The 13,539-nt window shown below is 36.4% G+C and overlaps 2 protein-coding genes across 4 annotated transcripts in view; both read left to right on the top strand.

Annotated features, from left to right (window-relative positions):
- LOC116846711 overlaps positions 1–442 on the top strand; it is a gene marked incomplete at its 5' end in the record, with an annotated part of 1,372 nt that extends 930 nt beyond the window's left edge. Inside the window, one exon of the mRNA XM_032820917.1 lies at positions 358–442. Within this exon, the coding sequence (XP_032676808.1) occupies positions 358–442 (85 nt within the window). The remainder of the gene's footprint in view (positions 1–357) is intronic.
- LOC116846689 (tectonic-1-like) overlaps positions 1–13,539 on the top strand; it is a 199,070-nt gene that overhangs the window by 15,068 nt on the left and 170,463 nt on the right. Inside the window, exon 1 of one of the 3 annotated variants that reach the window (XM_032820857.1) lies at positions 312–675. The exons of the other annotated variants lie outside the window; for them this stretch is intronic. Within the exon in view, the coding sequence (XP_032676748.1) occupies positions 628–675 (48 nt within the window). The 5' untranslated portion in view covers positions 312–627. Of the gene's footprint in view, positions 1–311; positions 676–13,539 lie in introns of those variants that run through there. 3 annotated transcript variants of the gene reach the window in all.

The following is a 13,539-nucleotide window of genomic DNA, read 5'->3' on the forward strand; positions in this document are numbered from 1 at the left end:
AAAAAAAAAAAAAGCGAAGCAGTCGTCGGCGGGACTCGAACGCACGCCGCCGGCGCAAAAATGTATCGACGGGAGCCTTAGTCGGCTCAGCTACGCCGCTTACTCGAAAAAGATTCTAATGTTCTTCTTTACATGGGACATAGTTGCGTGACCCTAACTTTGTTTTGTAATTTCTCCTAAACGAAGGCCCATTGGCACAAACGCCTTTAGGGTTTTTATTAGCTACATGTAAGCTATCGAACGCACTATGACTCGTTGGAAAAGCGATTTCCTAATTGGCGTCATCTCCTTGTAAGTCAATATTTGATAATATTAAATTTCAACGTCTACAAGACATTACAATTGAGCGGACATTAGTCGTTTCGACAATGTCTTTTCAACATCGAATTTACATTTCATAATGTTGATGCAACATTGCAATGTCGCAACGCAACGTTTCTGAAATGTTGATTCAACGTTTATGTGCTGTATGGGATTGTGAATGTTGGACCATCAGATAGGCGCATGCACGAGATTTTTGTACATATTTTTCGGCGTTATATATTGACAACCTGACCAAAACAGGTACGTGGAATCCATGTCCCTATCACGTGGATCATCGATGTTGGCATCCACGTGGAACATCGAATGGATCATCCGCTCAAAAACGGTACTAGAATCCACGTGGAAAAAAAAGTAAGTATCCACGTCGAATCCACGTAATTTATATGAATCACGTAGATGGGCATTTAGCCAGTAAACGCTAAATATTCCTGGAATATTTATGAAATATTTCTAAAATTCAAAATTAACATTCCAAGAATATCCCAAAATATTCCGGAATATTCATAGAATGTATAAGGAATATTCAAATAAACGCAGAAAGTTCTACTTTTTTATAAATATTGGCGAATTAATTGAAATAAAAATCAGTCAGCGTGTGCTGACTTTACTTGAAATTTAAGATTACTTGATTTCAAATGTTACATCACACTTAAAAATTCTCACCAACACTGGGATTCGAACTCGGACCTGAGGCACTTTTGGATTATGAGCCTTTTGCTTTAGACACTACACCACTTCTTCGATCGATATAAACGTCTTATATTTTGTTTATATATGTTGCAATTAACGCAGTAATATAATTTTTTTATAATATGATTTAATTTTAATAAAAATTATATTTTTCGTACTTTTATTGTTAATTTAAATCTTAACTAATGAAGTGAGGTCTACAAAACATCACATATTCCATTTCGGTCTTAAAATTTTTATAATAAAAATTTTTTTATTGCTGTTATTAAATAGACAAAGTCTATTAATATAAGTCTATTAATAAGAGATTATAAAATTGGAATGATTGTAAAAGAGCACAATTAAAAAAGGGAAAAAGTCCATCTTACTATATAAAATTTAATTTAATTTAATTAATTAAATTTATATATAAATATATAAATCAACACTTATTATAAGGAGTACCTGTCTAATGCAACCCTACTATATGATAAATGAAATTAGCTAATAATAGTAATTTCTCACGAATTTTCAGAATATCTCAAGTAATGATTTGCAAAATATTCATTATAATAAATTTCTAAGGAATACTTTAGAATAAATTAAACTCGGATAATTCTTTGGATGTTTATTTTTTAATTCTTTAGATGCTTTTTAAAATTCTTTATGATCCTTTATTCATCTCTGTGCAATTTGGGTTGAATATTCCTTATTGTACATACAAATAGTATTCATAGGCAAATTTTATTTCAAGACTGTCTTAAGTAATGTCTTAAGATGCGAATACGGCTCTATGATTGGTATATGACATCTTAAAACAGTATTTAAGATGATCTTAAATATAAGATCGGACTACGAATATCGACCATAGAATATTCTGAATATTCCACAATTATTTGAACCTTCTGTGTGAATATTTCTTTAATATTCTGGTATATACGGAACTTCTGGAATACAAACGGAATGTTTTAACTTAACTTTAACTTTTACTATCCACGAAATATCGACATGGATGCAACGTTCACATGCTTTCGATAAATTGAAGTATTTCACCCTCGAAATATTAACGTAAATTCAATTGTTTTACTAAGAAAGTCTCCAATAAAACAGTAAAATTTATGTTGATATTTCGACGATAAAGTATTTTGATTTGATGATAAAGAAAATTATTACATCATATAAACACAGAGAAACATATTTCTTTAAATTTAATTTTTTTATTTATTTGTGAGTGATTTTGATTTTTTTTAAATAAAACTATATATTCTTATACGAAATATTAAAGAAACAATACCCTAATAGCACAAATATCTAGGAAACGTCCAGAGTACGTCCTGAGAACGTTTCTACGTCCTCAGAACATTTGTGGGATGTCCTCAGGAAATTTTGTGCTATATGGATATTCTTTAGTGAAAAAGATATTGTTTGTAGTGACATATCAACAAAAACAAATACGTTATATACACGAATTTACGTAATTGTGGACTACGTGGATAGACATAGCATGATTTGATGAATTATTCAATATATAGCGTAATGAATCATTATAATCTGTAGCCAATATAATCTGTAGTTGCAGTCAATTGCAATTTACGCAATTGAGATGCTCTTTTATTATTATAAAAGCTGTACTGCCCAGATCGAACAACAAATTACGATGACGTCAAAATAATGTTAAAATGAGGAAATGACTAAAAAATTCACTATTCAACTACAATTCGATCATTTTTCTACTCATTTTGGCGTCATTGTATTCGTTTGTTTTATTTGAGCATGGGGATATGACTAACATGAAATCTACGTTCATATTTCGAAGATGAAATCGAGGACAAATGAATGTTGCACCTATATCGATATTTCGTGGATAAACGTCCATCCACATATTTCACGTAAATTACGTGGATTCGACGTGGACATAACGTACCTGTTTTTGTCGGGAAGGCAACATAGGCAATCCGAAAATTCAAAAAATTCTGAAACATTGTGTGCAAGTAGAGTAGTTCATTTATAACATAAAATTATTTTTGTTTCTGCTAAATTTTAGTTTAAGGGGGTGAAGCTATCCCTCAAAGAAACATAACATTTATATTTTTAGCTAATATTTCTTAAAATACAAAAGGCATATGAAAAAATGGTTTATATAAAAGTTGTAGAATATTTTATACTACTTGTAACGGTGTATTCAAATTTTGCAAAAATGAAAATTTTTTAAACTCCCCTTCCCCCACTCATTATCTTTACAGATTTTTAATTTCTTATTAGGACAGAAATAAAGAGCATCGAATACTAAATCCATCCATATACAACACTAGAAAATTGTCGCGATTAAATTTTGGAAAAACGAGATAATAACATAGAACTATATGCGGCGCGCTATGGATAGGCGTTTTTGAGTTGAGCTATTAGGTACAACTTTGCTTCCGCCGTTTTCTGGCGATGGCTTTAGCGGTAAGTGGTGGTCGAAATAAATAGATTATAGACGTCATACAATAAACTTGGGCATCTGTCAACATAACCCCATAGAAACATTAGTCGATTTGTGTCTGCATCATAAAGTTATTCTCGATTGAAAATGTCAGTTTACGAGCCAAATTCTCGTCATTTGCGGGAGGTTTTAATTTTCTGCTTCAATATGAAGAAATCTGCGGCTGAGGCTCATCGAATGCTCTCAAATACTTATGGTGAGGCCGCTATTAGTGAAAGAACGTGTCGTGAGTGGTTTCAACGCTTCAAGAACGGTGATTTTGACATCGAAGACCGGCATAGCGGTGAAAGAGAAAAAGTTTTTGAAGATGTAGAATTGGAGGCATTATTTGATCAAGACTCGTGTCAAAATCAAGAAGAATTGGCACAATCATTGAGACTGACTCAACAAGCCATTTCAAAATGCCTCAAAGCCATGGGAATGATTCAGAAGCAAGGAAATTGGGTGCCGTACGAATTGAAGCCGAGAGATGTTGAACGGCGTTTGTTTGCTTGTGAACAGCTGTTTGAAAGGTAAAGACGGAAGGGATTTCTGCATCGCATTATGACTGGGGACGAAAAATGGGTTCATTACGATAACCCCAAGCGCAGAAAATCATGGGGAATTCCCGGCCATGCTTCCACGTCGACAGCCAAACCGAATATTCACGGCTCCAAGGTCATGCTCTGTATTTGGTGGGACCAGCTCGGCGTAGTATATTATGAGCTGCTAAAACCGACTGAAACAATCACAGGTGATCGGTATTGAACGCAATTGATGCGTTTGAGCCGAGCATTGAAAGACAAACGGCCGCAATACAACGAGAGACACGATAAAGTGATTTTGCAGCATGACAATGCTTGACCTCATGTTGCGAAAGTGGTCAAGACATACTTGGAAACGTTGAAATGGGAAGTCCTACCCCACCCGCCGTATTCTCCAGACGTTGTCCCTCTGACTATCACTTGTTTCGATCAATGGCACACGGCCTGGCTGATCAGCACTTCCGGTCTTATAAAGAAATAAAAAATTGGATCGATTCGTGGATCGCCTCAAAAGATGACCAGTTTTTTCGACGCGGGATTCGTACGCTGTCCGAAAGATGGGAGAAAGTAGTGGCCAGTGATGGACAATACTTTGAATTATAAATGTATAATCAGTTTTTTACAATAAAGCCTCGAATTTCGGAAAAAAGAAAAACGGCGGAAGCAAAGTTGTACACATAATATACTCGATAATTGCCTCTTGTATATGTTTTCTTATACCGCAAGAAAATGAGAACTTAATTCTAATGATTAATTATATGCAATGTATTAGATGAGGTATGAACGTAAACAGAGATTAATTTGTTTATATATCAATAGCAACTTTTGTATGTTCTTTACTTCTTCCCTATATATTTCAATCGTTCTCGAAACAAAATTCACTTAACGTGTAAAACTCTGTCGATTTATTTTATATATTGTCACGTTCTCGCGGGAGCGTTCCAATTGACTACAGTACGATTGGACACCACCAATCGATGAAAAGAATTATGTAGTGAATTACCAGATCGAACCAATTATTATAATCTGTGTCCAATCGTACCATGGTCAATCGGATCCCACTCGTTCCCGCGAGGTTCCGCGAGACGCATGACGGGAGCGGCTCCGCCGTGCTGGGTTTCAAGTGGTCGAGCGTCGAGTATCCGTAAGAGCTAACCCTTATGGGGTGTTTTCGCACTGATTACCGGGATTTTTGAGTGTGAAAGAGAGGATGAGGAAATGGAAAGGTAATAAAGATAGAAGGTAAAGTATAATTAATGAAGCGGTTTATTAGGAAAGCTATTCGAGATGGCAACGCTGTACAATGGAGACGCGCTCGTTGTACTCACGCTTAACAAGATGCTGAGTATAATATGTGGCGAGACTTACTTTTATGGCGATATACGAGCTAGTACTGACTACAGAATCCGGCACTTTACGAGAACGGGCGAAGCACACTAAGTATTCCCCTTTGGCTGGTGCGGCTGCCTGGAGGAATGCCGGTCTCGATCTAAGTTCGAAGTGATTTGGTATGGTATCCAGAGTGATATTTGCACACGCACACACTGGGTTTGAATCACCGTTATAGGATGTTCATTCGCGGTCGAACACGGGTGGGCTCGCGTGTGGACGTACAAGAGAGAATACTGATATAAAAGGCACAACTTGATGTCGAAACAATTGGTAGCAAAGAAGGTTGAAAACGAACGACGGGATGCGACCGTCTTTGTAAGGCTCCCGGGATAAGATTTAGAAGGATTTCAGAAGATGATCATCTCTTGCGAATTCTGGATGATTACTGACTGCCGCGGATTAGAAATCCGCGATCATCTGTCCTTCTCCGTGTTTCTCGCAAGATGCTGAGTCAGTGGTTTTTTGATGGGAACGCTGACGAATCCTTCGCGACTGGTGTTCTCCTGTTTTTCGGTGAGAGACGGATTATGCACATCCGTTTTCACGGGACTAAGACGCAGCGAATGTTGTTACAAAATGCGCAATATCAAGAAGTCGGAAAGTCGTTGGGCTCCACATTCGCACGGTGATAAGACACAGATATTAAATCTAACTCTGGAAATAATCTGATAATAATTTTATACGTGGGATGCTTAAAATTCTCTATTTCCTATTTCGCGCGTAACCAATAGTTGATAATGTATTCACATTTGACGGAATAAGGCGACGAAATAAGGATGGGGGGGGGCGAGGGAGGAAAAGAGCACTAGGGGAAAAGGAAATAAAAGAAAAAATAGCAAATTGAAAAAGAAAAGGAAAGGGGAGGGGAGGAGGATAATGCGAAAGAAAGACGTGCCGAGGTCCTCTGGACGTAACAATATATTCATTTTCAAATTATATATATTTAAGTAAGTTATATTTAAGTAAGTTTTGAAACCTGGCAACGAGAAGTAATGATGCATTAATGATTGCAATTTCAACATATTATTTCTAGGATGGAGATTACTTACAAGATCTAACATAACAGTGTGTTTATCAGAAAACTTTTTAATAAAATTTTTTCGTAATCTGAAACCGAGTATATACGTCTAATGAGCGTCAAATAGCTCTTTCCAAGACGAAAATCCAAAATCATCAACATAAACTTTGTTTGTTGACACAAAACATTGATGGACCTTGCTGTTTGCAACTTGGATGATGATAAGCCTGTCCACGGTTTGCACTATCCGCCCAGTAAACATTGATTATTGTAGTAATATTACACATAAATAATAAATAATATAACATCAATTATGTGAATGTTATAAAAATGTCACACATAGGTTTCTTGCGTAATATCACAACAATATATGCAGAAATATTATTAAAATAGAACATTGTTATAGAGAAACTTGTAATGTAACAGAAATAGTGTTAAAATAATGTTACAATAGTGTTAAAATACTGCATGACTAGTAAGGCTATATAACATCATTATGTTACGTGTTATACTAATGAGTAGGGAATTGTAACTAACCAGTAACTTACCGGAAACACTTATGCAATATTGTAACATTCGGTACATTGCATTTATATAACATTAATATAACTTTGTTTATTAGGTCAGCAATTTTGGACACAGCTATCCCCACTTCTTTTATTTTATTTCATCTAGGCTCCCCACAACAAAAAAGAATTTTTCCCTAATAATTTGAAACAATGTTACTGTACCAAATGGTACAGCTGTCAGTCTCTCAAAGTCAAAGGTTGCTATCCTTTAAGACCTGCTATCCATGTATGCCCGTCTCCACCGTTGCCCCTCCTCATCCGGTGCAAATAATACAAATAAACCCCGCGGTCGACACCAATTTTTTGGCAGCCCCCGAGTGCTTGGACGCAATGCGCCATGGAGGATCCACCATAGAAGGAGGAGGGCGTACTAGGTGGCGGCGGGACGCCGGGTGACTGGATGATAAAATACCACTCCATAACTTCTTTTTATACATTGTAATCAACTTATGCGTTTCTATTAAAAGGAACTTGATGAATTAATTAGTGAAGTGGTTTCATAAAATGCAACATTCTAAATTATTATTAATTGTAACGTGGCGACCCTGGAGGCGTCCCTCACAAAGAACGCGTCACTCCTTTTATCAATTTTCACGCGTGTCCAGTCTTTTTGCGTCTCGAACCCCGTGTTTTGCGAACGCGAGGTCGATATTTGTTTGCGTAAATTTTAGTGATGTTTAGCGAGATGACTATCGAAGAAGTAGGCTGGTCATTACGTCCCATAGATTGTGTTTCTCAAGCTCACTTCGCCGACTCTGAGGAGAAAGAGCCATAAGACAGTGCGGGACTGGAGGAGATCAGTATACGTCGCCCGTCTTCGCTGAGGATCGCCTTTTAAACGGCACTCTTTAAGCTAACGGATCTTTAACTCTCGTTACGTTATAAATGTTGTCGTTTCGATCTCGGTTGCTGCTGTCGGTGTTTCAGCACAACGTCGAGACGCGGTAAGGAGAGGCGTAAGACGGGGCCTCAGCCGAGACCGAACCGATACAGGAAGCCGGCGGAAAAGAGGAAGAAAAAGCTCCTGAAGTAACACAAAGGCTACCGCTGATACCACGGTGATTGGATGAGAGTGAGAGTGAGAAAGTGAGAGAGTGCGAGAGTACGAGAGAGAGGGAGAGAGAGAGGGGGGAGAGAGGAGGGAGGGTGGGAGAGAGGGATGGGGAGAGAGAGCGAGAGCACGAGAGAGAGAGAGAGGGGGTGGGCGAAGAAAGAATACTGGCGACAAGAGAGGAGATGAGAAATTCGTTGGATTTGGAAAGCGAGCGGATTCAGACGTTTTTCCCGAAATCCCGTTGCCGGGACGTACGAGCTTTGAGATACTTTTCGTGTGCTATAGTCTTACCGTTGCTGTAACGTGAACAATTACGAGTGCCGAGTAGCGAGTCGAAAGACTGCCGGCATTGCGATGTTCCGAGCCACGCGGAATACGTATGAACAACACTTGTCGTGGGTGCAACAACTGAGAGACCGTGGATCGCCGGCGATGGTCAGTGGCGAGGGACGAGCCCGATTCTGTAATATCATTCACTCGTCTGACATTAGCATTAGTCTCATTCTCGGTATTACCGTCCCAGGTAGCACATGGACATCCGATGAACGTCGGACGTCCAATAAAGGTCCAAAATAGATTCGTTTCACGTCCAATGTATGTCGAGTTGTTTGTTCGAGTTGCTTGTACTATTACACACTTTTACACCTAATGCCCGTTGCACACTAGTGCACCTCAAATAACACAAATTTTCAAAAATACGTTCTGAAGACTTTTAGATTGGAGGAACGTCATCAGAATATTTTTAGGATATCGTTTGAAGGTATGAACTGTCTGAAAATAGCTAATATCCAATAAGTTTATTCGCATTAATTTTTATACTTAGTGCACATTCTTTAGAGGTTCTAAAAATGACGTCATGATTTCCGTTTGTGTTACGAGTGTAAATGCAATTCTGATGCATATCAACGACAACGGATTCAATCGATACAATAGTTCTTCTTGATGAGTATTATACCAGCTTAATATATCGTTGTTTATATATATCATCGATATTAAGTTTATTTAATAGAAAATTACTATTTAGTACGCTTATCAAGTGCACGATGTAAACTAGACCAATACCCAGCGAGAACGTAGACATCGATTCGATGTCTAACCGACGTCGGAGAAGTCTAAGTTACGTCTAGTCTAAATGCACGTCTAGAAAAATGGCAATTTAGACGTCTTCTATTTTGAGTAAATTCTAATGTTTTAGAATTCATTCATAATATATTGACCATTAAAAGAAAGTTTTCGATAAAATTTCGGAATTTTCCCAGCGAGAACGTAGACGTTGATTCGATGTCTAACCGACGTCGGAGAAGTCTAAGTTACGTCTAGTCTAAATGTACGTCTAGAAAAATGGTAATTTAGACGTCTTCTATTTTGAGTAAATTCTAATGTTTTAGAATTCATTCATAATATATTGACCATTAAAAGAAAGTTTTCGATAAAATTTCGGAATTTTCCCAGCGAGAACGTAGACGTTGATTCGATGTCTAACCGACGTCGGAGAAGTCTAAGTTACGTCTAGTCTAAATGTACGTCTAGAAAAATGGTAATTTAGACGTCTTCTATTTTGAGTAAATTCTAATGTTTTAGAATTCATTCATAATATATTGACCATTAAAAGAAAGTTTTCGATAAAATTTCGGAATTTTCCCAGCGAGAACGTAGACGTTGATTCGATGTCTAACCGACGTCGGAGAAGTCTAAGTTACGTCTAGTCTAAATGTACGTCTAGAAAAATGGTAATTTAGACGTCTTCTATTTTGAGTAAATTCTAATGTTTTAGAATTCATTCATAATATATTGACCATTAAAAGAAAGTTTTCGATAAAATTTCGGAATTTTCCCAGCGAGAACGTAGACGTTGATTCGATGTCTAACCGACGTCGGAGAAGTCTAAGTTACGTCTAGTCTAAATGTACGTCTAGAAAAATGGTAATTTAGACGTCTTCTATTTTGAGTAAATTCTAATGTTTTAGAATCTATTCATAATATATTGACCATTAAAAGAGAGTTTTCGATAAAATTTCGGAATTTTATTTTGTCGATTATTTATAATCTTTCTAGACGTCTATTCGATATTGAATCGACGTCTAATATCCCAGTGAGAAATGATTTATCGATCGACGTCGAAAAAACGTCGAATCGACATCTATTTGACGATTTCGACGTCGATCAATAAGTCATTTCTCACTGAGATCGCGCGCGTTTTGCATAACAAATTTTTCTAAGTAGAAACGTCAGTTTCTTTTTTAGATTTCCGATTCAATTATAGTATTACAAAGATAGGAATGTCAGATTACTCGAAAAACATTAAACTGGAAGAAATGATCAAAGTCATTTTGCAAATAACTACATAAACTTTAGAGATATTAAATAAAATAAACAGGCGAATCAACGCGTGTATTTGCTAGGTACGTTATAATATATTGTAAGTATACATTTTATAAGCATAAATTGTAAGAACATCATTGGAGTCATTGGAATACCGCGTGCCGTTCGATCGTCAGGTTAAGCAACGCAGTCAGGATGGATGGATGCCCACATCGAATTCGAAATTATCGAGGCAGGGTTCGCGAAAGTTTTAGCGTGTGTTTGACAATCTTCGGTTTCTAGCAGTTTATAAGACATAAAGAAAATTAGGAATTAGTTATTTTTATGAAACAATCTAGTGAGAAATGACTTATTGATCGACATCGAAAAGACGTCGAATCGACGTCGAAATGACGGTCTATTAGACATCGATAAGACGTCGAAATGACGGTCTATTAGACATCTAAATGTGGACCGTTTTTAGGTCGATATAGATCTTAATTTAGATTAGACGTAGATGGTAGATAGACGTTTCATATAGACGTCTAGTAGATGTCGAATCGACGTAATTTTTCTCGCTGGGTATGCATTAAGTGTGAAAGTGTAAAAAGTTCAATTAATGCGAATAAACTTATTGGATATTAACTATTTTCAGACAGCTCACATATTCAAAGAATGTCTTAAAAATATTCTGATGACGTCCCTCCGTCCTAAAAGCGTCTTCAGAACGTATTTTGGAAAATTTATGTTGTTTGAGATGTACTAGTGTGCAATAGGCATTAGGTGTAAAAGTGTGAATAGTACAAGCAACTTGAAAAACCTAAAACTGTTTCTGTACTCATTTTGGACATGTATTGGATTTACTATGATGTTTAAGCTAAATTACCAAGAAGTTCTAAAATGGTTCGTAGGAAAAAATATGTGTTTATTTCACTTTTTTTAGATATTTATTTGTAGTATCATGTGTTTTTAATATAATTCTAACCTTTAATGTGAATAAGACTAATATAAGTAACGACTTAAAATCTATGAATCTTTTTACATTAGTATTATATACGCGTGTATTGATAAAATATAAACTACAAATAAACTTAACGATATTACATGAGTGTATCATTAACGCTATTACATAACATGAGTATTATTAACGCTATTACATATCATAAGTATTACATATTAGTCAACAGGCTTTATTTCTTAATTTTTTATCAACTTTTATGAAAGTTTTATTCACACTTCTTCACAGTCACACTTTACCGCTAAACTCAGAAACAACAGCTGATCAGGGATTGGACTGACTGTTGTTTAGCGACATCTGGTGGTTCGCGGAGATTAAGTAGCCACACATATTACACTTGCTATATGGGAGAGTGTTAGGGGACTGGTCCAGATATTCTTACGTCTATGATAGAGATAGAATGATGTGTAGCGTTAAGGGACGTCTACATTGGAAGTAAATAGCAAGAAGTAGGAAGTAAGAGTAAGAAATTGACCGACCACAGTCGAATGTGAGAAGAATAATTAACTATAATTGGTCAATTTCTTATTCTTACTTCCTACTTCTTACTGTTTACTTCCAATGTAGACGTCCCTTTAATAACGCGCATTCTCAACATGCCTATAGTCGATTTTTATACTGAAGATATTTATGTCCAAGATCGGATATGTTATGGACGTCCAAATTATGGACATTAACGGATGTCTACAATCGGATAGCTTATGGATGTCTATTGTATGTCCATGGATGTGCGGACGTAAAATGGACATAATATGTACGTCCATAGGACGTTCTGTGCTATCTGGAGTGTTGCACATTGAGTGATCGCGGAAAAGAGGTTTCCGGGAAGCATCCTGGAGCCCCGTGCGAGAACAGCGGTAGGATTATCGTCTCAGCGACGTGCGCGTATCGTCTGGAGAGGACGATCCTCCTCGCGACGAATCTCGTTTTGTGATATCGCGGTTATCGGGACGAGCGTGTCCCGACGGAACAAAGAATTGATATTGGAACGCTCGTGTTCTTTTGTTCCGACTCATCTTTATCCATCCCGAATCCATTCCGTCTCCGACTATAATCATGCGGAGCTGTTGGTTCCGTAGAGTTCTCCGACTCGCGACTCTTTTAGAGAATTTTGGCTACTTTTTTGTGAGGAGGTGCGACCTTACCGCATCTGACACCTAACATGTCTCGTTAGTCTCGCAGTCGCGTTTCGGGAACCGCGGTAATTTGCCAACGCGGCGACCGTCCGCCTTCGAAATTAGGGAAAACCCTTATAGAAATATCATACTAAGAATCATTGATAATTACTTATTTTCAGTATTAAAAATACTGGATAATAAGTAATTATCAATGATTTTTAGTATGATATTTATATAAGGGGAGCATCGCATAATATAAAATTTAGACAGCTTATTATTATTTAAGCAAGTTAGTATGTACTTACAACTACATGAAATATAAAAATAATTAAAACTAGTCAATAACTAATCAATAGTATATAAATTATAATAACAGCAGCATATGTACATAGCTTAAAGTATTATTTTATTAGATTATTTTGACAGACTTATCATTATCCAAGTTCGAGTCAGTAAGATCTATTAATGTTAGACCTTTTGCGTTAACAACCAAAGTTTATACTGACGACTTTGGATTTTCATATCGTCTTGGAAAGAGACATAAAGTCATTAGACGTATATACGATTTCAGATTATGGAAAAATTTTATTAAAAAGTTTTCTGACACACACACACACACACACACACATATGCACATCTCGTTGTCCATGTTTCAAAATTTATTGTAATATACGTAGTTTGAAAAGAAATAGGTACAAAATAAATTAACAAAGTTTCACACGTTACATGAATTTTGCTTCAAGAACGCCCTTATAGAAATATCATACTAAAAAATACTGAAAAATTACTAGTGATTAAATATTACCAGTAATTCAGTAATTTTTTGGCCAGCACTTAATTTCTGGTGAACACTGATAATAAAATCACTGTTAAATATTGATAGTAATCAATATTTACTGAGAATTATTATGCGAAGGTGAAAAATGAGAAAATCATAATATTTACAAAAATATACTTATATTCCTAATTTTCTTATGTCTCATAAACTATTAGATATCGAAGGTTGTCAACACATCCCAAACTTTCGTGAATCATCCTGCGATAATTTCGATCCCAAGCGGTATACC

This window comes from Odontomachus brunneus, unplaced genomic scaffold (assembly GCF_010583005.1).
Source record: "Odontomachus brunneus isolate Ranch 3 - 2012 unplaced genomic scaffold, Obru_v1 Obru_scaffold_067, whole genome shotgun sequence".
Taxonomy (NCBI): domain Eukaryota; kingdom Metazoa; phylum Arthropoda; class Insecta; order Hymenoptera; family Formicidae; genus Odontomachus; species Odontomachus brunneus.